The sequence below is a fragment of the Vicugna pacos genome, chromosome 3, assembly GCF_048564905.1.
Source record: "Vicugna pacos chromosome 3, VicPac4, whole genome shotgun sequence".
Lineage (NCBI taxonomy): Eukaryota > Metazoa > Chordata > Mammalia > Artiodactyla > Camelidae > Vicugna > Vicugna pacos.
The window spans coordinates 84,835,018-84,861,523 of NC_132989.1; the positions used below are offsets into that span (position 1 = coordinate 84,835,018).

Consider the following 26,506-nt stretch of genomic DNA (forward strand, 5'->3'; position numbering starts at 1 on the left):
CACAGGTGCTTATTATTATCCTTCATAACTTATATAATATATATAGTTATGTATCAAACATTACATAATAAAAAACTTTCATAAGGTAAGAAACAAACAGCTTTGACAACAAGGGTAAAAGGGTTGTAATATTCCATATTGTGAAATTTTCAGGGAGGGGAGCACATGCACTAGGGAACCAGACATTTTTATTTCTAATTATTTTAGTTTACAGTGCTTTTTGAAAATAATAAAAACTATATTTGCTTCAGTCCAGGTGGGGGTAAAGGACATAAGCACATACAAACACAAATACTCTAAGGGAATTTATTCTTACTACTTTGCAGAAACTTTACGAGATGAAAAAGTAGTTGAGGCAAGAAGCAAGCACTGTTAGAACAGAGAGAGGGAGACTTACCAATAACACTATGTTAAAGAACAGCAGTGCAAGTCGAGGAATAGGGACAGATGTGACAATTTTAAAGAATTTAAAGAGAAATTGAAATGGAGGATATAGATCACAGTCTCCTTTTCAAAATGCTTAATAATAAAAGAAGAGAGGAAATTAGTTTCTCTCTTCTTCAGAAAGTTTTCAGGACCACACTTCCCAAGCCCACTCTGTTTTGCTTTTATGTTTGATGACTGTGTTACAGAGAGAAAAATACAGGCCACAGGACAAACTTTGTTAAGCATTTAAGAAAACCTCTAAGGTTTCATGTCCGATCTAGGGACATACTAGTACCTACCCCCAAGGGGGTGTTAATGGGATCACCGTATAATCAGTGTTTCCTTTTTTATTATTTTTGCCATCATTTCAAGGTTATTTAACCCACTTTCAATTCCAGTGATTACATTAGAATTCAATCATGGCAACAGACCAAAACAAACACCACTCCCTCCAAAAAAACGAACAAAGGCCCCCACCTCAAAATAAAATGACGTTTCTTAGTCATTCTCTGTTTAATTGAGGACTTACTGCTTATAATCTGCATTTGGCACAGATCCTATTTAAAATTACAGGGCATGACAATGCATTTTAATGGACTTTGATTTGCTGATCTATTTTTAAAGCCATTATCTGTGTCTCCTCCAAAGGTCAAAATATCTGTTACTGTATCAACTGTTTTCTTCATTAACTTCTCACCTAAGAAAAGAAAATGGCTTGTTGGTGTCAGAGGGGGACAAGAAAGTACAACATAACTATCACTTTCCTGTCAAGTGTTTTCAGAGCTCCCAGGTGAACTGCCCCTCCCCGCCCCTTAACTGCTTTGTGTCTTCTGTACATCAACACACTTCTATCACAATATTCATTTAATTGCATGCCTCATACATACCACAAGTAATTTCAATTGATTGTGTCCTCACAATCTGGGGTCCCTGTAACTCTGGAAGTAAGGGAAGTCACAGAATAAATAATGGCACATCTTTCTTAGGTACAAATTGTTTAAAGCTTTTAAAAGATATTCAAACAAAAGGTGAAATCCAACTGTTCACATTCCTTTTAAAGAAAAATATGCTTCTTCACATACATTTTTTTGCTTGTAGGGTTCACTTGGGGCTAGATTTTAAGACTCCCTGAGGGTGATGTTATCTCTTTGCTGGTTTTATGATTGATTTTACAGGAAAAGTCTGAGAATAGGTACAGTTTTCAATTTGCCTCACATCTTCGATAAAGAAGGTAAAATATGAATGAGGAGGAAAGATACCAATCCTTAACATCTCTAGAGGGTTTAACCTTTTATAAAATACTTTGATATTATTTTTTCCCAGGCTTCATTGCTTCTTGACTATAACACATAGCAGGGATTATCAACACCCCAATTTTACAGATTAGGAAACTGAGATTACTAAATTTTGCTAGGGTCCTCTTGGAATCAGTGTTAAGAGGAATAAAGAAAACTCATTCTGACACTTGTTAAAATGGTGAGGAAGACTTTACTCAAAACCATTGCAATAGGGGGTCAGAACTTGTAACAGGAGAAAGAAATTGTGCTCAACTTTGAATAAGCAGACAGCTGGGAATTTATTATAGCCAAGAAACAAGCAGAGTGAAGGGGTTAGTGGATGAAAAATTACTGAAGAACCATTAAGGACAGGGGAATTCTTGGCTAAAGGCAGGCCACAGACTTACATATCAAAGGATTTATACATAAGGAATTTGATCATATGGGTAACCAGGTATCAAAGGTGCAGGTATGACTTAGCAGAACTCACGCAAATATGAGGCTCTGCCAGGCCATGTTTGAAGGCCTACACGGAGGCCTAGGCGAGAAGAGGGCTCGGACGAGCCCGACTAAAGTTTGGACAAGGGGAGAGTCTGTCACTGACCACCCCGTTTCTCTTTATTACCCAATCCCATGGATGAGGAGAGCGGGCAGGCAGCCGGGTCGGGGCCTGGCACTTCTTCCGAGTCAGCAACGACCGGCGGCCGGAGATGAAGAGGCTGGGTTCAGCGTTCGCCAGCAGAACGCGGGTCGGGGAAATGCCCCTGGCACCGCACCGGAGGTGCCCCCACGCTCCGCCCGTCCGACGGGCGTCCCACTTCAGGGGCTGACTCTGCAGGTCGAGCGGGGCGGGGCGGGGCGGGGCGGGGCTGTAGGCGCCGATTGGCTGGAGTGCCCGGGCCTGGGGTTTCCCCGGCCCCGCCCCGTCGCCCCTCACTGGCCGCCCCGCCTCTGCCGCGCTCTCTCAGCCTGCGAGGCCGCGCGCTGGCCGGTCCCGCGCTGTCCGCGGGAGGGGCCGAGCCCGTGTTCCTCCTCCCTACCGGTCCCCATCCTTAAAGCACGAGTCCAGACGCCCCGCCTGTTGGAGAGGGCGCCTGGATCTGGACAGCGAACAGCCGGCCGGGGCGGGCCAGGGCCGACCGAGGAGGGCCTGAGGCGACGGAGCAGCTGCGGCTGGCAGACGAGCGTCTCGGCCCGGACTGAGTGGTTGCGGGAGCTGCGAGGGGAGGGGTCGCGGGCGCCATTGCTGCTCGTCAGAGCGCCGCTGGGCCCCCGTCAGCCCTCGGCTGCTCTACCCGGGCTGGGAGGAGCCGTCGCCAGTCCCTGACCGGGTCTTGTGAGTCGGGTGCCTAGTCTGCCGCCGGCGCCGAGACCATGTTTGACAAGACGCGGCTGCCGTACGTGGCCCTCGATTTGCTCTGCGTGTTGCTGGGTACGTACGCGCCACCGGCCCGAGGGGCGTGTGCGCGCGAGCCCCGGGGTCGGGTGCACCGGTGGGTGCGGGCGTGTGTCCGCTGGGAGGGACTCGGAGAGGGCCGCGGTCGGGCGTGGGGGGTGTGTGCCTGACGCGCCAGGCTTGCGGGGCGAGATGCTGGGGGCGGCTTCCGCAGCCCGGGGACCCCGCTTGGCAGCCTGCACCCCGGCTCCCGTGTGGCCGCCACTTCATGCCTGTCGCCCGCCGGTCCGCTGAGCCCACTCTGCTTGGACCCTGTTCACGCCTCTGCGCTCCATCCCTTGCTGTGCTGTCCTCTGTTTCCCGTTTCACTCCCAGCCCAGAGGGTGGGCTCCTCCCCTCTCTGCTGCAGCGAAGCCTGGTCACTGGCTCATCAGGTTCAGTAGTGAAACCGGAGGTTTGATGCACTCGGGGTTCTCAGTAACAGGCGCCAGTGCCTGGTTTATCTTACTTGTGGGAAGCAGTTTAATTTTTTGTCTATAAAAGGCTAGAATGTGCCTAATTAGAAGGTGTTACCAGGTTGTAAATTGTCAGGCTGTAAGTGGGTGTGAGGATGCCAGGTTTCTGCCTGTAGGACTCAAGAAGGTTGCTTTTTTTGAGGTGGGGGAGGGATGGTGTGCCCCAGACCTACTGTTTCCTTCTCTCCGCAGACCTTGCCATGGTGTAGCTTTCCATCTCCTGTGAGAGCCCACAAAGAGCACTAGACATTTCTCTGGCTGCAGCAAATTTGGTGTTGTCTTTCCAATGGAAGAGTTCAGCAGTGGGGTTTCTGGTTGCCAGTTGCTCCTTTCTTTTGGCGAGAAAGAATTGAAGTCATCTGGATAAGGGATGGGCATTGGAAGGAGAGACTTTCACCCTTTCTATATGTGTTGTGTAAGGCAGTATCTTTGAACTACTTATATGTTACGGAAAGAACGGCAAGAAGACCTGTTTGAGGTTTGGATAGTCCTACTCATGTTTAAGTATTTAAGTAATGGTATTGGCAAGTTCTCAGGGTTGGAGAGCTGTGACTTCAGCATCCTAGATGCAGATCTGCATAATGGCTTTTCAATGATAGATTTCCCCCGGTTTTAATCCAGTATTCCACTTTCCTACCTCAAACCTGACCATTTAGGTGCTTGCAGTCTTGCTGGAGTTTTATAAATTCTTTTCTTTGTTTTTTTGATCAGAAAAATCTCTCTTCTTTTTTCAATTTATGGAGCATCTCTATTGTTTACCAAGACACTTCCTGTATAGCTCCACAGTGAATTTTAGGAATTCAGTTTAGGAAAGGGAAACACAATTTTGGAACATTATTTTTATAGAAACACAAATAATCCTTTAAGATACCTGGACATACTAATAATATTACACTAAAATATATTCAAATTTATTTATTTGCAATGAAAAGCATGCCTTTGGTAAAGATATATTTTAAAATGTATTTTAACTTGTACTTAGTGTTAGTGGAGCTTTATTAAACTTTATATTTTAGTGAAGGGAGAGGAAAATTCAGTCAGAAGTAATTTTGATAATTCTAATATATATTACCTGTCATTGCCACATATTGTGTACTGTCAGGATTGTATACAAACTTCTTTTCCTACCTTGTGGAGTTACTAATGTATAAAACAAACATCATGTTTTCTCTTTGGGACAAGCACTGTACTAGGACAGATAAAACATAATACTGCTCTGAGGTAGCTGAAAATAGTATTGAACACAAAGTCATAGGGTGGATCTATGTTTTGTTTTGTTTTAATTTATGTATAATGGGGGAGCCTATATGCAGTGCAGCTTTATAAATTGTTGGTTCTTATAGTCTATATTTTCAATATGATGCAAACATCACATAATTGCCCTATAGAGGTAAGAGTAATATTGCTACGTTGACCTGATGGTTGCAGGATTTATGATGGCTCTGAAAAAAGATGAAATTGTGTTTACAATTTTAAATATCTTTGATGGTTTTGGAAAAATCTTGTTTTGGGGACTTACACATTAAGTATGTTTTAGGAAAAGATAAGTGATCTATTTGAAACACATTTTATCTGTTTTTGTATTGCTAGAGTTTTAAAGTAATTCAGTGAATTGTCAAGATAAGTCCAGAATTCCCTTTTCCTCAAAAGAAAATGAAGTACTGACTTATTTTAAATTGATATATAAAATGACATTAGATTTAACAACATTGGATTTCCAAAATACAAACAGCAATGGAGAACAGTGGTGCTAGAAATACAAAACTTTTCATGCTGAGTTTTGGGTGATAATATATTTTTATAGCAAACTTACCTTTAGTGGAGTCTAAGGATCATTGTAAATTTGATTTTTATTCATCTTACTGACAGCAGGAGATTGGCAGCCTAAAATCGCTCAAAGAGGGTTATCTACTTACTTGACATTAACTTTTTTCTTTTTCTGTGGCGAACTACAGGTAAGAGTAGACTATACCAACAAAAAGATGATTAAGCACTTTATAAGTATAGGGTTATGTAAAAGTGATTCATAATTATAATGTGACTATATTTCAGGTTCTGTTAATGATCACTCCAACATTATACAGTGAATCCATTTAATATGACGATGTTATGTGATTGTGTTATATGGCTACTTTATAATTTCACAGAGGGTGATGTCTGTTGTACCGATAAACATGCCTTTGTGTGTGTTTGTGTATCTGTGTATGTGTGCTCACACCAGCATTTCTACCCCTAAGTCAATATCATCATCACTGTGAAACTTGAATTCCTCTATGTAATATAACCAGATTATTAGTTCCTTCTGTGAATCTGGTCAATTCTTGGAAAAAAGAGTGAGAGTTTTGAACAGTGATGTTTATTTGATTCCTTTCTAAGATGGACCATAGTCTTGCTATCTTTCTCTACCTCTTTTGATGATGAGTTCTGTGATTGTAGAAAAGGCCATAAATATCATCTGAGCACACAAGAAAGCTGCTCTACAGAGAATGATGGTGGACTGATATGAAAGGAACTGTGTTTTTGGTCAGTGTGGTAAACTATGGCCTGAATAAAACTTATTAGTGTCTAATTGCTGATGGTCATTTTAGATTTTATCTACTCTGGCATCAGGCTGCCAGTGAATGAACATTGTGTCCACTAATGGATTCAGTGCACATTGAAGGTTAACTCTGTGCTAAGTCCATGTTAGGTGCTAGGGATAAAAAGATGAGTAAGACAATCCCTGCCCAGAAGAAGCTTAGGGTCTGATAAGGGAGAACAGATAAACAAAAGGTTACAATACAACATTGTAAGTGTAATAATGAAGGTATGGAATATTGCAGAGAAGGGAGTTGTCTTAGATCTGATCCATTATAGATAAATGGGTTATGTGTTTCCCCTTAGAGATACAGAAATGAGAAAAGTTACCTGGGATACTCTTAGAATCTTTTTTTTTTTTCCTTCCCCAACTTGAAATAGGGCCATGGGAACCCAAGTAAGTACTTCTGTTTATAACTTTTTTTGGAGGTATATACCGTGATGCCTAGAAGATTAAGGTGGAACAGGCAAAGCCTTTTTATGTGCTTGTGTTTTGCTAGGTGGCAGTCATTTGGAATACCTCTCTGTACTGCATATTCTCCTTTTGCCCTTCCATATCCTTTTTCCATCCTGCTTTATGCTCTGGGAGGCTCTTCTATGGGCTGCATCAGCTGGGCTCTTCTCTTTTGTTTCTGGTTGGCTTTGACCAATGGGACAACAGCAGGAGGAAGCTGGCTCTTCCAGGCCTCCTGCTGGATTTGTGTTGCGAGAGCTGTTCTGTGCTTTGTGAGTAGGTCATAGCTTCTGTTCAGTGGCCCTCTCTGCCAGGCAGCTACAGTTACAGATCTTTCTGGGTTCTGGTAACCCTGGACTTATGCCTTTACACCTAGAGATGATAATGGCTTCCTGATATTTCTGGCCTGGGAGTATTCCACCATCCCTTGCTGCTTACCTAAACCCTACCTATACTTTTGAAGATTGTTCCTTCATTAAATTCTCTTGAATATCTTATTTGAATGTGCTGTTTTTTGCCTGGGCTCTATTGGTAATGCTCACGTTCTATCCAAAACAGATCTGAGGTAGCTTCCCTTTCTGCACTTTACACCAATTACAGCTGCCCATAATAGCAGGTGGTAACAGGAGCTCATGGGCCCTAACGTTGACTTTCTTGGAAGGGAGGGGGATCATGGTTTCCTCAGCATGCTCCAAATGTGGTATCACCATTATGTCAAATCAAAGTCAGTAGATTTAGAGTAAAATCTGGCAGCAAAAAATATTGGCAGTCAATACTAGATGGTTGTGGAATCCCACTTACTTATTCTTTCCCAGTAATTATCTCAAATACTGATGCCGTATGTCATCACCATAATGCTGACATCATTCTGCCCCTTAAGTATTACCCCTAGGGAGTGCTCCCTTTCCTGACCCTCAATCTGGACCGCTTTCTCAAGGAAAAATCGAATATTTAGTGAGTCTCACTTGCTAAACAGGCTCCAGCCTTCTTTTTTCTTCTAACATTTAATTGTTCATTCACTCATTTGGGCATGTGTTTGTTTAATATCTGGTAGGTGCTGGGCATTCTGTTAGATTTCAAAGAGAAAAATAGGTAAATAAGTAAGTAAATACATAAATAGGACATAGTGCTTATCCTGATCACTTGCCATTTCAGCTTCTGTTAACGTCTATTAAGCAAACTTGCTTCTGAACAAAGTTCACCTGGTTTGTTTCTCTGCTTTATGTAATTTTTCTCTTTTCTCCCAGAGAGAGGGAAGGAATCGCAAAAAATGAACACAGATTTGTCAGACTGGCATATCTTGGTCAGACTGGTCTGTTGCAAGGCCTTTTCTTTAAATGGCCAGTTTGGAACAAAAGCAGTGGCCTGGAGGAAATTGCTACTATTTGGCTCTAGTTGGTTTTTATGCAGATGACTTTCAGCTTAATTTACCTTGTTTGGAATAGAGTATGGAAATATTCAGAGAACATTCCCTTCCATAGCTTTTAAGAAAAGTAAATTTTTCCTTTATATTCTCTTTGAATTGCATCCTTTTGGAAACTCATGGACATGTTATAAATCTTTATTAATTTCTTTCTTGTTTAGTCATTTTTGGCTGAGCTCTACCAAAGTTTCCTATGTGTTACTCAGCTTGGGAAGTTATTTTGATTCTTTTGGATAAGAAATCGAAGTTTAAATTGTTACTGTTTACCCTACTAAAAAAGAAGTTGGTAGAAAGTCACTGAACCCCCACATTTTGATTGAATCAGTTAATATGTAGCTTCAGTTTTATGGCAAGGAATTTGGAATGTTAATTGTCTGCTTCCTCCTAATTTAAGTGGCTTAATTCAGCATTTGGGATGGAAATATATATATTCTGTGTAATAAACTAGTTAGGGATTATATAGATACTGTCTTATTTCTTACATTCTTTCAAAAAAAAAGCATTCATTCAGATACTATGAACAGTGGTTACAAGTAACTTTCTTCTTTCCTTTTGTCCTCCTTTTCCTACTTACCTTATTTTTCATTTTCACTATTTCTCCTCCCTAATTCCTCCTGTTCTCCTTTTCTTCAGCCTTCCTGCTTGTCTAGGTTTAAAGCCCAGATGGCTCAGACAGAGCTATTTTTTACTTAACTGAAATTAGTCTAACATTGGAATGACTTTGTAAACTGTAGGTTTTTCTTTAAAACATTAGAGAAACAGCATAATCTAGTGATGGACTCTGGATCCAGACTGTCTAGGTTCACATTCCAGCTTCTCCATTTACTAGCTGTGTGACTTTGGGCAAGTTTCCTCTTTGTGACTCTGTTGCCTCATTTGTGTAATGATAAAAGTATCTACCTCATTTGGTTGTTGTGAGGCTTAAATGAATCAGTATGTAAAGGTTTAGAGTGGTGCCTTGCACTTAAGGTGCACAATATGTTTGTCAAATAAAATTAATCTTCTGTAATCCTACCAACTATAACATAACAATTATCTTAGTAAAAATATCAACTTAGTTTTGTGTTAGGGGCAAAGACACAAACTTTAAAACATTTCCCATGAGTACTCACGGAATGTTTTTGAAGCTGCACTCAAGTCAGAACATCTTGAAATAGTAGTGTTTTTATCAGTCATTTGTGAAAAAATACATATATGATCTCCAGGTAGTGGCAATCCCAGCTATGGTGGAAATTGATCTGTATACTGTGGTACAGTGTAATTAAACAAATGGAAAAACTTACTTTATACAGTGGTTAAGTCCTGAATTTCAACATAATCAAGAAAATGAAGTTAGACGCATTCTGGTCACCTTCACTGTTTTTATTACCCAGGCCTTTGAAATTTTTGAGTGACCATGTAAAAAAAATAGGCTTAATATTCCTAAAATTTTTGAGTGACCTTAATTGTACATCCTCATTTGTGTAAATTCTATTATTTGAATTCCTCTCTGCAGTTAAGCAGGCAGCAAAGAAAAAACAGTTGTATAATACCTCTCCATACCCCTCTCCCTCTTATCCTTGTTTTTTTAGGTGTTTATTTTGAGATATATTAACCTGATATTATTTTTTATGTTGTGTTTGAGACAATGTGTTAAGTTTTTAAAATATTTAACTTTGCAGTATCTTTCATTTATTTATTGAGTGATGATTATGTGCTTATTACAATGCTAAGAGCTATAAATATCACTGTGAAAAAGATAGGTATGCTATACTTACATATAAGACAATTACAGATATTTGTGAATACTATGAGAAAGTGAAAACAAGGTGAGAAAACAGTGAGATGTTAGGAGGTAGCAATCTCAAGAAAGGCTTCTCTGAGAAATTTAAATTGAGATTTAAGGAGGAAAGTAAGTTGATCATGGAGGAGCTGGAAATAGATGATTCCAGGCATAGGGAAGAGCAGGTGTGGAGGGCCAAAGGGGTAAAGGGCATCTTGTAACAGAAAAGAGGCCAGTATGGCTGGAATGTAGTATGTATACTTGTTATTCTTTTTTTTTTTTAACTTTTTTTATTGAGTTATAGTCATTTTACAATGTTATGTCAAATTCCAGTGTAGAGCACAATTTTTCAGTTATACAGGAACATACATATATTCATTGTCACTTTTTTTTTTTTTGCTGTGAGCTACCACAAGATCTTGTATATATTTCCCTGTGTATACTTGGTATTCTTAATAGTGAATTTTGTAACTTATTTCTAAATGTCAGAGTAGATAATAATAACAACTGACACTTTTTTTGTGCTTACTAGGTCCTGTGCAACTGTGGGATCTCTCAGCAACCTGCTCAGGGAGAATAGCTTAGTCATCTCTAGTCTGCTGATGACGGAACTGAGGCCTGGAGTAGTTGGGAAACTCCCAGCAGAACCCAGCTAAGAAGTGTTAATGGTTAGGAATTGGGAAATGCATTTTTTAAGGATTATAACTTTTAGATACAGATTGACTGGTCCAGATTTGGGAAATGAAGAGGGTGAGGAATGAGGAATTCAGGGGGTTAATAGATGTAAAGCAGAGATTATTTTAGGTGGTCCAGATGTTTTGTAACTATCTTTATTCTATATGATGTAGCTTGACTCAATTTCTCCTTACCATATTTTGAGCTTATGTCTTCTGTCCACAGGAAGCACTTAAATTTTTCGTTAAGTCAAGCTCCTAATAACTACTAAGAGTTTGCTAGGAGGTTATATCACACTGGAAGATGTAACTGATTTGCCGTATTCAGTAACATACCTACAAACTTTTTTCTTCAAATAGCACTGTTTTAGGCATTTCTACACAGGAAAGGAAGACCTTTGTCCTTCACTGCATTTCATGTGAGTCATGTGTATAGAGTTCAGAGTCACCTTTGGTAATTCATTCCAGCAGATATAGTTAGAACCTCGTGGTTTAGTTCTCAGTTGTCACTACTTGGAAATGTTTCCTGGGTCTTTTTTCAGGGTGGGGTGCCCAGGAAAATGACATATAGGAAATGTGTAGCGGATGAACTCTTGAGTTAATTGGCAGCTTGTTAAGCCGGGTTCTGGCTTGCCTTTCGGTTCATTTACGTCAGCAGGAAGAGATGGGTTGGCTGCTTAGGTGCTTGAGAGGTAAATGAGAAGAGAAGAAAACCATTCTTTATTGAATGCATAAGTGAACCTTTGGTAAATGTTTTATGTAAACTCATGTAATCATCACAGAACTCTGAGGTATTAGTCTTGTTGTATGCCCTAGCACTGGGGTTAAAAAAATGGGTGAAAAAATAAACCTATGGGTCTCAAATAGCTTCTTGCTTACTGTGGAAGACAGACCTATAACAATGACAATATTGTATAGTAAGCTGAGTGCCTGATAGGTTGTAGCACTTAGGTTACTAAGAGTGAGTGTGATAGGGTCTCCATCCCCGAGAGGTACACAGAACCCTGTAAGGGGAGAGGAGTAGGTATTTTAATTAAGTCTGTCTATGTTTCAAAACAATTTCTCCTGAGATCTTTGCTTTTACTTTCCAGCAGAGATACTGTAAACCTTTAGGAACATTACTTTTGGCTAGTGCTAAGTTCTGGAAATAATTCCTGTAGATAGTTCAGAATCCATCTATATTACTGGGTAGAAACACTAATATGGGTGCTTAGAAAGTGGGTGGCACATGGTAGGCATTCATATATTTGTTACATTAGTGAATAGGAAATGTATTTGAGTCAGCCACTCTTCCGGGGTTTGAATTCTAGCTCCATCTATTACAAACTGTATGACATTTTGGGCAGATTGTTTCAACTCTCTATGAGTTTTGTCATCTAATGAGGGAAAAGATGATGATGATAGTGCCTTCCTCATAGGGCTGTGAAATTAGATGAGATAATGTATGAGACAATGTATATGATGTGTTTAGCATAGTCCTGGCCTGTGCTGTTGTCATTATCACTATTAAGTTAATAAACCACTTTGGTACACTGACCCATCTGTTATTTAAATTTGACATCACGTGTTGGTGACTTTTCTTTTGGAACATTAGTGTAGTTCTAGCTTCAGTTTAAACAGCATCTAAACTGGAAACTGGTTCATATTTCAGTTTTTAGTGCCTTAATCACCATGGCAGTTGTTTCGATTGCCTCTAACCCTGTTTCTTTCTAGAATCAGATACCTTTCTCAGGTATTCTCATTTTACTTCTAGGTGAGCAGTATTTCCACAGCTCATAGGTATGGTACCGAAATGAATGTTTGTGGTTGGAGAGAGAAGAGCAAACTAGAAATAGGAATAAACAAAGATGTGTGTGAGGTGAGAATGGCACGGATAGTCATAACTTCTGTTAGTAATCAAATTCTAAAACATGAAGATTTTATTTCCTGAATATAAACTAGTCAAAAGCTAATGCAGTACAGGTTGAAGGAGCTAAATATAACCAGTTTGCGTCATACCTTCTCTTGATCAATAAGAATTTGTTCTTTTTTCTTTACATAGAGTTTAAGAAATAAATGTAAATAGTGATCACACCCATCTGCAGTGTTCTGAGATAGTCCTAATGTTAGATGATAGTTTTATTCATAGAGGCAGTTTGTTAAATGTATAAATAAATATAATTAACATTAATACTTTTATAATATTTTTATACTTTATAATATTTTTCTTAAAAAAACATTTGAAAAAACACACTTTTTCAAATGACATCTCAATTTGATTTGGAAAATATACATAGCATCGTTATGCAGTGTAGCAGAAGCAAGTGACATTTACTGTATTTTACTTTTTTTCCAATAGCGTGGATAAGAGAAAGGAATTTTGAATATACTCCTTCCCAGATATTGCCTCTGTCTGACCCAGTGGCCCATTTGTGATATTATCAAAACTTGTTAGGCAGGTTATGGGCAATACTCAACTTCATAGTCAGTGTTGGATAGCTGTATTAATACTAAATTTATGTACCACAATATGAGTGAGATTCCAAGTTCTGCCATTGAATATTGTTTAACTGCTATAGCAAATAAGTAAATTACCTTTTATGAAGATAAGTTTTTGCATAGACTTTCCCCCTTGCCTAGGATTTGACATAGTGGATGATTTTTCAGTGAGTAACAATTTTGTTTAACTTTATTTAAAGGGTTCAAAGTATGATCTAGTAGTGAAAACAGTTGGCTTGAAAGTCAAATTCTAGTCTTTTTTTTTGAGTTGAAGTACTACTGATTCACAATGTTGAGTTAGTTTCTGGTGTACAGTGTAGTGATTCAGTTATACATATATATTTTCTTTTTTTCATACTCTATAGGTTATTATGGGTTATTATAAGATATTGAATATAGTGCCCTGTGCTATACAGTAGGAGCTTGTTGTTTATTTTATATATGGTAGTTTGTATCTGCAAATCCCAAACTCCTAATTTATCCTTCTTCCCTCCCCTCTCCCCCTCCTGGTAACCATAAGTTTGTTTTCTGTGTCTGTGAGTTTGTTTCTGTTTTATAAATAAATTCATTTGTGTCATTTTTTTAGATTCCATGTATAAGTGATGGTATTTGTCTTCTCTTTTTCTGGCTTGCTTCACTTAGTATGGTAATCTCATGGTCCATCCATGTTGCTGCAAATGACATTATTTCATTCTTTTTTATGGCTGAGTAGTATTCCATTATGTATATATACCCCACAACTTCTTTATCCAGTTATCTGTCAATGGACATTTAGCTTGCTTCCAAGTCTTGGCTGTTGTAAATAGTACTGCTATGAACATTGGGGTGCATGTATCTTTTTGAGTTATAGTTTTATCCAGATATATGCCCAGAAGTGGGATTGCTGGATCATGTGGTAACTCTGTTTTCAGTTTGTTGAGGAACATCCATATTGTTCTCCATAGTGGCTGCACCAAATTACATTCCCACCAACAGTGTAGGAGGGTTCCCTTTTCTCCATACCCTCTCCAGCATCAAACTCTAGTTTTGCTTCTGCTACTCTCTCTGATCACATGAACATCATCACATAGGCTGCTTCATTTACTCATATATAGATTAATGAGAATAATGTCTTCCTTGCCTGTCTCTTGGGATCATAGTGGTAAGCAAACCTTGATTATTAAGGAGAGTCAATTACTGCAGAATATATTGCAGCAGTTGATATCAGTGGACTCAGGGTAAGAAGACAAAGAGCCCATGGTATATAGGGGCTATTTTGCGCAACTGCAGCAGACCTGTAGGAGATCAGTTATAAATCTAGCCTGGCCATGGAAGCTGTGAGTGTTGCTATCAGCAGAAAATAGGAAACAGCTGAAGACTAATTGAAGTATTCAGGAAGTAGTATTCAGGAAGTATTCAGGAAAAATAGACCCTGATACAAAGTAATGTAGTCCCCCTTCTTGAGTCTCTTCTTTTGCTACCCATAGATACGTGACTTTACAGTGACCAAGTGTCTCATGAAATCTTGCAACTAGTTGGTTATTCCTGTGTCACTCATACTGTGAGAAATGGTGACACATGCTACCTTGAGAAACCAAAGCAAAATACAGTTTGGTCAGACTCACTGAAATTTCAGTGCAGGGAGATTTTTAGTTTTAAAAAAATAAAGATTAATGGTCACCTACCATGTAATTAAAACAACAACACCCTTGTGGTTGCCAGGAGGAAGAGGGGTCGGAAGGGACAGACTGGGAGTTCGAGATTTGTAGATACTGACAGGTATATATAGAATAGATAAACAAGTGTATACTGTATAGCACAGGGAAATATATACAAGATCTTATAGTAGCTCACAGTGAAAAAGAATATGAAAAGAAATATATGTATATTCATGTATGACTGAAAAATTGTGCTGTACACCAGAAATTGACACAACATTGTAAACTGACTATAGTTCAATTTTAAAAAAAAGGAAAATAAACTACGATTCTAACCTAGTCTGCTTAATATCAGGAGATTGTCATCCGTATCAACAGCAGTTTGTCTTCAGTGAAGACTGTCATTCTTTTGCCAAAGATCTGAAATGCCAGGGGAATCTTCTAAAGTTGTAATCTACCTGTGCTATTTTCTGTTCTGGTGACTTGCAGAAAAATAAATATGAGAGTTTTTTTTTTGAAATAAAGTAATTACATTATCTAAGATTATGTTTCTGTTTTCCTCAGTACTTGTCTGGCAGTTAATTAGCCAGTAATGTTTGGAATGGTGAGATCTTAATGTTAACTGTGTAGCTATAGCTGGCAGAGTGATTTATTATTATGTAGGGCATTGGGATATAGCTATCATTGAACAGTTAAGAAATTTCATCTACCCTATAGCCCTGGAAACCCACCATCAATTGGAAATATATACACCAGAATTAAAATATCATGACCAAAGTTGTAAGAAAATCTTAACAAAACTGAGTCCTACTTAAGACACATAGTTTTTGCTTGCTAATAATTTAATAATTTAAAGCTTACATTTAAAAGCATTGAGCTACTTAGTAGTTGTGACTGAAATTTTAAACTCATGAGCTTCTGTAGCACAAAGGCCCTAATGTAAGCTTTGTTTAAATTAATTTCTTCTGATAAAAAAGAGAGGCAAAGAGGGGAATGAGGAAAAGGAAAATTTTAAAAGTTATAGAAGTAAATATTGCTATAGTCTGTTTTTACCTTCCAAGAAGAATTCAGGAGAGGATGAAGCTTCTTTGAGAGGATTAATCATGAAGACAGGCTACACAAGGCCTGAGATTGCTGTCCAGTAAAGAGATTGTAGTGGGGATTCTGATTTCAGTTGATTAATCTAAGGGTCACATTTATAGTAATTTAAATTTCCTGAAGTAAGGAATTTATCCTTTAGGTTGGTCTACTATAATTCAACTTATATTTAGAACTAACTAGGAAAAAAGGCCAAATCGCTGGAAAGATTTTATGTTAGTTACCCTTACTTCATGTCCTCAGACTTTTCATGATTAAGAGTAAAATACTGAAATTGGGAGACAGCATAACTTGGTTGAATGTTTTTTAAGTTAAAAGCGGAGGAGTTTGAAATTTTGAACTGTCAGATATGTTAGGTAGAATTGTGGCAGATTATAGCTCACATAGAGGCTAGCTATAGACATGTTTTAGTGCATTTTCTGAATATAATTCAGGAGAAGGTGTTTATGTTAAAGGAGATAAAGACATATTAATGCTATACATATTAATGCTTATTATAATAAAGAGTGTAAATGGGTACTTTTTGAGTGAATGGGTACTTTTTAAAGTGGCCTTGCATTGTATATATGCAGACTATAATTACTCCAAATAAAGGGAAATGGACTGTTGTATTATTTTAAAGTGGTTTAAATGTAAGGTGAGTTTTACCTTGCAATTTCAACAGAACCTTATTAGAATATTTTGTATTTTATCAAGATATGAAATAAGTTTCCATTTATTTTTACTAATGTCTAAAAGTTTCACAGAATTCTTTTATATTCATGAGATTCATAAAAGTTAGAGAGTATGGGGAGGGAGAGGGTGTAGCTCAAGTGGTAGAGCACATGCTTAGCATGCACGAGGTCCTGGGTTCAATCCCCTGCACCTCCTCTAAAAATAAATAAGTAAACCTAATTACCTCCTCCCACCAAAAAAAAAAAAAAAAGAAAAGAAAAAAATTAGAGAGTATGGACACTGGAAACACACAGGTCTGAGTTTGAATACTAATACTAGTTTTATCACCTACCATTAGGATAAATCCCCCAAGTTCACAGTTTCAGTTTCTTTATCTGAAAAGAACTGGGTCTTCATATGTCTGTTCTCCTTGGCTGTAGCCCAGTGTCTGCTACATAGTAGGTACTTAATTTATTCCACAAATATTAGTTCCTCACATATTGTGTGCTAGGCTTTGTCTTAGGCAGTGGAGATGCATATAATCACACAAATAAATATAAAAATGAACCAATAAGGGCTATGAAGGAGAGATATGGGCGCTATGAGAATTTATAAAAAGGGTTTTGAATGAGGAGAGTGGGGTCACTTTTTAGAATGATGACTGGCTGCAGAGTAGAATAATAGATCAGAGCTAGACAGGAATGGATTTAGGGAGATCAGTTAGGAGGCTGTTCAAATGGTCCAAATGAGATAATGATAGTGAGAATAAAGAGGTGGAGGTGGAGAGGGAGAAAAGTTGAATGGATTTGAGAGGTATCTGGGAGGTAAAATGGACAGGTTTTGGTGATATATTGAAAGTGGGGAGTTGGAGAGAGAGAAGTATCAAAGATAGTTCTTGAAGTTCTGGCTTGTATAAGTGGATTGATGTTGGTTTCTGCCAATAACTGAGGTGGGGAGCACCGGGAGAGAACCCAATTTGAGTAGGGAGGGGGATGGAGAGGATATAGTGATTTTGGTTTTGAGCATGTTATGTTTAAGGTGCCTTTGAAATTTGCTAAATGAACTATCAAGTCCTTGTTGGGATAAATAGGTCTAAAACTCAGAGGAACTGTTTGACTTTTGGGAGTCATTGGCATATTCATGATAATTTAAGTCATGAGAATTGATGAAATCTCAGAAAGAAGTTATAAAGTGAAAAGGAAAGGTTTAGGACTGAGCCATGAGAAGCACCAACATTTCAGATTGGTTGGTGGAAATGAAAAACACCAAGACTGAGAGCAAGGGAATGCTTTAAAAACCAGGAGAATGTTTCTGGAAAGCCAAGTGAAGAGAATGCCTCTAGGAGAGAGTGGTGACAGTGTCTCCATTCTCCTGAAAGTTAAGTAAAATTACAGCTGGAAAGTGTCCGTTGGGTTTAGTAACACAAAGGTCATTGATAACCTTATGTAAAGCCATTACTGAATTAGGGTGGCCTGAAAAGTGGGTTGTTGAGGAATAAAGTAGAAATCTGTGGGTACTGATACTTCTTTTAAAAAGTTGAACTGAGAAGGAAGAATGTAGAAGTTGATAGTCTGGGATAGTAAATTGTCATGGTTTCCTGTGATATGCTGGATGGGGAAGAATGATCTTGCCAGACAGAGGAATCATTTTTAGGTCAATGGTACAGGAATAATTGAACTCTTCTTACAGAACCTTCTTCGTTGAGAACAATGGATTATTTCATACCCTGGTTTTTCAAAGTAACTGTTACTAAGTATGGTGGAGTTTGGGATATGGAGCCTGGTAGACTTGATTTCAAAAGTCTGCTTTGCTATATATTTTTGCTTCAGGTCACATAGATGGTTATTTAGTCTTGTTGAGCTTCAGTTTCTTCACTGGCATAATGGAGAGAACACCATCTACTTCACAATATTGTTAGATATAAATGAGAATCTATGTAAATAAAGTACCTGGTACTTGAGTAGGCACTCAACAAACTAATGTCTGCCTGTCTTTTTTTCTTGTTTCTCATGGTAGCTGCTATTTATTGTATAGTTTCAACATTGTGTGTTTGCCCTTAGTCTTAAAGGAATAATTTGTGGGAGTCCTTCCTTCTTTAGCTTATCTTCTGTATAAAATAACTTGAGTGGTACATATATAGATTTTTGGGAAAATGGATATATGATTTGCTACAGCAATGATCATAACTATTAAAAAAAGAATTTTACCAAACTTTTTGGCTTGTGTACCTTCAAAAAAGAATGTGTGTGTGTTTTAAACAAAGCTTACTAATTTAGATATGCCACTTTGGTGACTTCCTGCCAAAGTAAGATTTTTTATGTTTTTCTTCTGAGACACACCTTAGTATAGCTTTATTTTAGTTTCTGGAACCTTGCCATTTGGCATAATTTTGGACTAGACATGATGGATCCATATAAATACTTTTAAGATTTAAAATAAACAACACAATTTTTTTTTTTTAACTGGTGGGAGCATGTGAACTCTTAAAAGCAGCTGAGATCTCAAGTCTGGACTTTATTTGGTTGTTTACATTTTTTATTTGTAATTTTGATTCTTGAATTATTTCTTATGCATATTTTGTAACAAAATGGTGAAATTATCAGTCTGATTTATTTTCTACAAGTTCAGTTCCTAAAGCAGTCTCCTTAAAGGGTTTAAACTCTACCTCCCAGTCACCACCTTACATATCCATAGAGAAGCATTTGTTTATATGCCTTTCTAGATGATGACTACTCTAGAAATTCTATAAGGGCATTAGAGTTTGCCAGCTTTATTCAAGAATCAATATAATAGAGGCGTTGGTGGTATAGTGGTGAGCGTAGCTGCCTTCCAAGAATCAATATAATAGTAAACATACTTGTTATTCTTTGGAATATAGGCTTTTCTGGTGAATGGGAGAAGTTATCTCTTGCCTAGCTGCTAATAAGGGGGACTTCATTGGTTGAGGGAAGTTTATGGATGGGATTGCTGAGACTGGAAGTCTCAGTGGTTCAGAGAGAGAAGTAACTTAACCAGGTATTCTCACCTGGACAAAGGATGCTTTGATTTACAAGCATCAGTAATACCCAGATGAAACCCCACAGGTCATAATTTCTTTAAACTAAAGACTAAAGCTCTGTGGAAACTATACTTCAAAGAGGAACCTTCCCCTTGATTCACTATCTTATATTGTCTTCTGAAATTTGTTGGCTATTGATAAGCCTTTGAAGAAAGATAACTAAAATACCTGTAGTTAGTATTTGATAAAATGTTTCTGTTTATAGATTTTGCAAGTTAAAAATAACTTTTTCACTAGAGGAACTTCTCATATCTTATTTCTTTACCCAAAGGTATATAGTTTATAATATATTTTAGTATTTTTACTTTGGAAATACATGCTATTTCATTATATGGATTCAGCATAATGTACTTAAAATTATCCCCCATTTTTGGACATTTGAGTCTTGGTTATAGACTGTCATTATTGGTAAAATCTAGATTAGTTTTTTTCTTTACAAATAATTATTCTGTGATTTCCAAATTTTCTAAAATTCACCTGTAATAAATTGGTAAACTCTGAAAAACTCAGAAAAGAAAATAAATATAACTACTAATCTCACTACCACCCAGAGATGGTCCCTTTTAACATTTTGGTTATGTATCTTTCCAGTGCTTTTTTTTATGTTATGAACTCACACTTCTAAAAAAAATCTGTGCTTTAAAAAAAACAAGTTGGGATATTACTGAATGTACTCTTTAATTTTTTTAAACTTAGTCTTCTACAAAATTACTTTTAATGATTGTGATTATTTCATTGTTTGTATTTGGCATAATCCACTTTACCTTTGTTTTTTAACATTTAGATTATTTGCAGTTTTGTACTGTAATTCTGCATATACCATCCTTGTAGAAATTTGGAAAGCCTTCTTGGTTTGCCCATCCTAGACCATCTCAGTGTGTTCTGGCCTTTTCTGCCTGTTTCTCTTGTTATTCCAGTTCTTCCTTCTTAAATTATAAGACCAGATCAGGTGGACGAACTATTCTTCAAACAGTTTATTGACCATTCGGCAATGTATATGATGGCCCCTGTGAGTTCAGGGATCAAAGAGGCATTTAGATTCATTTTATTTGCCAGAGGTAAATAATTTCAATACATGAGTTCTATAGTGTGATAATTTATGTTTGTCAGGTCTGTGGAGACTAAGAGAGCACTGGTTGTGAAGGCAGTAGGCAGAGGAGAAAGATCAGGGAATAAGCATTTAATTAAGCTCTCCTAGTGTGCCAGGTAGTACGTTGGGCATATTACCAGGCTCTTACTTTACAATAGGGAGGTACAAAAATTACATTTATTTGTATTCACCATATGAGGAAACTGAGCTCAGATAGGTAGATAATTTGCCTATGATCAGTCAGGTAGTAACTGGGAGAATGCCAAAAGTAAACCCAGCCAGGTGTATCTGACTACAAAGCCCCAGCTCTATCCAGGACCCCACCCTGCCACACCAAAGGAACGATTCAAGGAGGAGCTGAATAGAAGCTAGAATGGCAAGTAGGCATTAGCTAAGTGGAGGGGTGGAGTCATTGTTAGGGCTTGGCAAGAGGTTTGAAATCAGTGAGGGGAGTAGAGTGAGGTGGTATGAGGCTTAAGCCACCATTTAAAAAAAATTGTATATAGTAAAATTCACTCTTTTGAGATACAGTTCTATGAATTTAGACCCTTTAGAATTTAGTCATATTAACCACCACTCAATCAAGATACGGAACTAGTCTGTTAACCCCCAAAATTCCCTCATGCTGGTTTTTTTGGTCCTCCCACTGTCCTTCACCTCTGACAACCACTGATCTGTTCTCCATCCTATAATGTCATATAAATGGAATGTCCTATAATGCTATATAAATGGAATCATTCAGTATGGCCTCTTCACTTAGCATAATGCATTTCTAATTAGGCAACCACTAATGATTAATATGTTATTGTATAATTTTGCTGCAGTTTTTTGCCTCTTTTAAAATGTGCTTATATCATCGCCAAGTCTAGTTTCATGTAAACAAAATATTTTTGGGCTAAGAAATGATTAATAGTTATAGCTTCAAATATCAAAGAAGCCCGAAATAGATTCCTGGTAAGTGCCAGAGAAAGTAAAATAGAAAACAAACTGTCTCTCCCCACACCTAACTGTGTTAGCCATCTCCTTGTCTTTTGCATATGGAAATCTGCATGGAAAATTTGCTACTGATTGTGACCTTTACCAGCTCAAAAAAGAAAGGGAACAGCTGTTAACCATGAGAGGGTAGAAGGAATTAATGTTATTCCTGGCCAGTTGGCACCGTGTGCCTTTCTGGGGCAGTAACAACAGGTGACCAACTACTGCTTTTTATTTTTGTTAGTGTATAAATAAATAGGCTAACTTGTTTTTCGTGCAGAAATCTCAGAGTCCATATTAAAATAACCTGCCCATGTATTTTTCCTGGATTTTTTTTTAAAGCTGTTTAAATACATACACAAATTTATTTTAAGTGTCTTAATGAACTAAGAGACTCCAAGGTTGAGGATATTATAGGTAATTATTGACAGAAAACCACAAAAAGTAAAAACTTTCTTTGGTAAATGTCACTTATATCTAAACTAAACTGCACTTTCTCCCTTTTGTTCCAACTTAAACACAAAACAAAACACTGACAAGATAACTAAGTACTTTTTATAGTAAAACCATGTCAGCCACAGAGAGGTGGTGACTACAAGCCAGTGACCAGAATGTAGGTGTTTCTAAAAGCTGAGGGTGCACTGTTTGAACTCTTGCCCTTCGAGTGCCACCTCTGTGAATCACACCCACATATACAGTGCTCTTGACCTCTGACCCCTCCCATAAGGCTCCAGGCTCTTCACCTTCTCCCCTTCTACTTTACACAAACTCATCTTCTTGAGGTACAGCTTTTACCAAGTCCTTTCTTGCTCAAGAGCCAGTGTTGATTTTTCATTTTCTATTGAAGCATATCCAAATTATTTACCTAGAATGGAAAATCCTCATACTGTAGTTTTTCTTTGCCCATTCATATTTCTCTTATTCCTCATTTCCTTCTACTGTACTATAGTTGGATCATCCTGTTGTTTTTGTTTTTTAAATTGGCTGGTAACAGACTGAACCAGTTATCAATCTTTAATTCATTTCTAATTGTTTCCCATTGCAGTTGTTTTGAATGATTTTTCTCCTATATTAGAACCATCAGTTATCTCCTGCTCTCCTCATTTTTTAGTAAATGGTATCATTTCCCACCTCATTTAGAAGACTTTAGAGTCAGATAAGTGCATGTTTGAAACCTGGATGTATCACTTACTACCAAGGCTGATAGGCAGTATACACCTGAGTCTTCCTTTCCCCTGCCCACAACCCTCGTGTGGACTTTCCCCAAGATCCCACAGCCAAAAGGTTGAAGCAGAACCCAGCTTCTCTAGCACCAGCTGGCATCTGTTCTGAGTGGCCTGTGCTGATGCAGTGCTAGTTGTTAAATATTTTTAATTTCACCCTTTTTATATGTATGACTTAAGTTACTTACCCTCTCTGAGTCATCCTCTCATCTTTAAAATGGGGATAATAATACTAAGATGACTCCTTGTTCATTCATCAAATATTTGTTGAGGACCTGCCTTGTTCTAAGCATTGACTTAGGTGGTTGGGATATATCAGAGAACGAAAAAAATATTTGTGCCTTCTTAGAGCTTGTGTTCTAGTTTTGTGAGGATTAAATGAAAATTATTGTTAAATGTTCTGTATGGTGCCAGACACACAGAGGTGCTCAAACTGTTTTAGCCTTCTTTCTTCAGTTTTTCCACAGTTTCCATCAGGGCCAAATGGCCAAGGGGAATGTGGGAGGGAAAAAGGGTGAAGCCAATCGATACTAATAATTGAATGTTGCCTCCCTAGAGCATAACCTACCTAGACCTGACTACATTGCATGGTAATACAAATCAGATAGGAAGGTTTTTGTTTATTTGTTTTTTAATGCTCTTGGTGAGTTGATGGTCTTGGTCATCTGTATATGTTTACACTTCCTCTCATCTCCCATGGATTCAGTTCCGTCCATTCATCCTCATTCTCAAGTCCTCCTATCTTACCACCTGCATTTTACCACAGCAGCTCACTATCACATCTTTTGCACTATAAAGACCAAAAAAACTGTTATCCTTCTTTTGCCCTATTTGCCTTCAAGGTATAGACCAAGTTCTCCCCTTCCTTCCTTTTTATCAGAAGGCATTTAAACATTTTCTACCCACTTACTCTCATTTCCTGATTCTTTTCAGTGTTTGTGTTCTCACTCAGAATACTTCAGTCTTTCTCTCAGGGTTCATCAGTGACCTCTTGCCTGTTCTTTTTCTACTCAGCTTCTTTGAAGTGGGTATCTGTTATTAGAACCTCTGAACCCAGAGGGCTCATGGCCTCATTGACCAAGGTTTGAATCCTAATTCTGCAACCTAAGTTGCCTTGGGCAGTTTTCTTCATCTTGAGAATGATGTAATAATATTTACCTTTTAAAGGTGTTGAAGGGCACCTAGCATACTGTCAGGATATGTGGTGGGAGTTAAATAAAAACTACTAGTAACATTTTTGAAAAGTGCCCCCTCATTTTCCCTGACACTTCTTTCATGTTCTGCATCCTAGTTACCTGGTATTTAATTCTTTATTAGTTGGCTATATTGACTTTCTGTTATCTTTCTAAGATTATGGCTATTGCCACTTCCTCTAAATGATCTTTTAATAAAATCTCATGGCTTCAGCTATCCCTTTTATAATTGCAATTTCAGATATTCATCTTTACTCTGCATTCTCTTTTAAGTGCCAGATATGGAAGTCTAGCTGTGTGCCAAATGTTCAGGGATAAGAATCAGGAAGGAGTCTCTGCATTTGAACTGTAGAGGAAACTATCTTACCTGGCAAATTTATTAATTTCGCTTGTTGGTAAAATTTTGAATGACTTTCTTTACTTTTGGACATCTAGTGATCCTTTATAAAGGAAGAGAAGGAAACCCTTTCTGTTCAGAAATAATACACAACTCCTGTCAATTAGTAGGAAGATTTCTCATGTGATTCTGGAAAGAATTTGTAACACCTGTTTCCAAAGAAAGCAAGAAAAATATTGCATGTTTTCCTCCCCAAAATGTATTTTGTTCAAACTGAATTGGACACCAAATAAAGAACATTCCTTAAATTTGGAATGAATAGAACTTTCTAAAAACTGCTCAGGTAACACAAAGTAGTAAAGAGCCAAAAAAATTTTATTTACTTTTAACCTTAGACTGCTAAAAGGAGAAAATGAAAGGGTTTGTAGAAGCAAATTTCACAAAAGTAACTGTAGACTTACTTATTAGACCCAAATATACATGTAGAGAAATGAACAAACATGGTTACATTTATATATGCTTGATTGTTTTTTTTTTTTTTGGAAGGGAGAATGTTTCTTACATATGGGTTTTATCCATTACCTTTTCGGTAAAACATCAGCTCCTAGAAGCAATTCCCTCACTGTTTATTTTTCTTGTAATTTTTGCTGAGGTTTCTGACTTCTCTTCCATAGGTTGCAGCAAAGTGTACTTTCACATTAGGCTGGTTTAATCAACCCAAGTATGGTAGATTAAGACGTTTTCTAGGTCACACAAAGCAACTGCCCCTTCACCCCAATCTAACAAACAGAAGAAAATCAGCTGTCTGTGTACAGACCAGCTTAGGGTCGTAGAATTATGGACTGAAAAGAGACCTAAAGATAATGTCATTCCTCTTTCTCATTTGTGGATAAGGAAACTGAGACCCTGGCGGTTAGTCTCCTTTCCTAAAAGAGAGGTGGTATGTTGTGAAAAGAAGAGGAACTTTTTGTTAAAGTCTTGGCTTCCATCCTTACCAGTTGTGTAACATGGTTATCTGCCCTAGTACACCCCCAAGAGCCATGTACTCTTGGGTGAGTTGCTTAACATCTGTGAGTTTCTAATAAAATTTAGCCCAGAGATATAGTTAGTACCTTTTAAAATTTTTAATAATTTGCTGTATTTGTGTTTTTCTTTTTTTTCTTAAACTTTAGCAAGACTGATTATTTCATTAAACTATAAAAACTCATGTGGTTTTATTGATGTGATTTTTCCTTTGTTTTCTATTTCATTAATTTCTGTCCTGTATTCATTCCATTTACTTTCTTGAACTTTACAAAAGTAAGTTGTTGTGTTGAATGTTTGTTTCATAAATTTCTAATATATAAACTTAAGGCTCTTCATTTTCATGTGTAGTATTTTAACTGTATACTTTAAATTTTTGTTTGTCATATTTCCATTCATATCCAATGATTTTGTGATTTACATTTTGACTCTTCTATGACTTAGTGACTTTTAAGTTTTCAAATATGCAGATTTTGGGGGATTTTCTTTTCTTTCCCCTTCATAGAATTGTTAAGAGATAGAATATAGGCAAATACCTGGCAAACAGTAAGTATTCAACAATGTTTTTACTTCTCTTTAAAGACATAAACTTTGACTTTTGAAATTAAAACAGGAAACGACATTGTAAAAAGCACAAATAATACTACAAGTCACTTTATTTCTGTAATATAGCCAAATAAGGAGGTGAAGTATAAAGGGCAAAGAGGGATGATGGGAAAGGGGTGAAACTGGGAGGAGGTGAAGGAGGAAGGAGAATTAAAGGAGGATGTAGGACTATCAAGTTGAATTAATCTAGCTTCTTTGAGGTAGTAGTCTACTGATCACTTAGGTCTGTGGGATTTGGGATTTGAATCATTTTTACTATATTTCTTATGCCTTTATAATAGAAGTATCCATAGATGACCTTTTTTTGAGTGTATATATGTGCAAGTTCTGAAACTATATGGCAAATATTCATAATGTTTTTGAGGAGAGGGTCCATAGTTTCATTAGAATCTTAAAGGAGTCTGTGAACCCCGAGAAGTTAAGAACTGCTTCTTTAGAGACTTCATCATGTGGGATAACTTGAGAAGCTTACCAGGAAAGAATTCTGTTTTTTCCTGTTACAGTAATGACTACTACCCACTTAAGAGAGATTGAGTGTTCCTTACGATTCCTCGGGTTAGAAGCAGATGACGAGGCAATGTACTAAGAATGGAATTTAGCTTTTACTGAAGTAAAACTTAAAACTACATG

At 37.5% G+C, this 26,506-nt stretch overlaps 1 protein-coding gene across 3 annotated transcripts in view; it reads left to right on the forward strand.

The window, feature by feature from the left end:
• Positions 1 to 2,648: 2,648 nt before the first annotated feature.
• The window catches only part of PLPP1 (phospholipid phosphatase 1), an 89,770-nt gene continuing 65,912 nt past the window's right edge, over positions 2,649 to 26,506 (forward strand). For 2 of the 3 annotated variants that reach the window (XM_072958675.1, XM_072958673.1), the window contains exon 1: positions 2,649 to 3,135. Coding sequence is in view for 2 of the 3 variants with exons in the window: in XM_072958673.1 (XP_072814774.1) it covers positions 3,078 to 3,135 (58 nt within the window). In the remaining variant the exon portion in view is untranslated. The remainder of the gene's footprint in view (positions 3,136 to 26,506) is intronic. The other variant, XM_072958674.1, reaches the window with a different exon arrangement.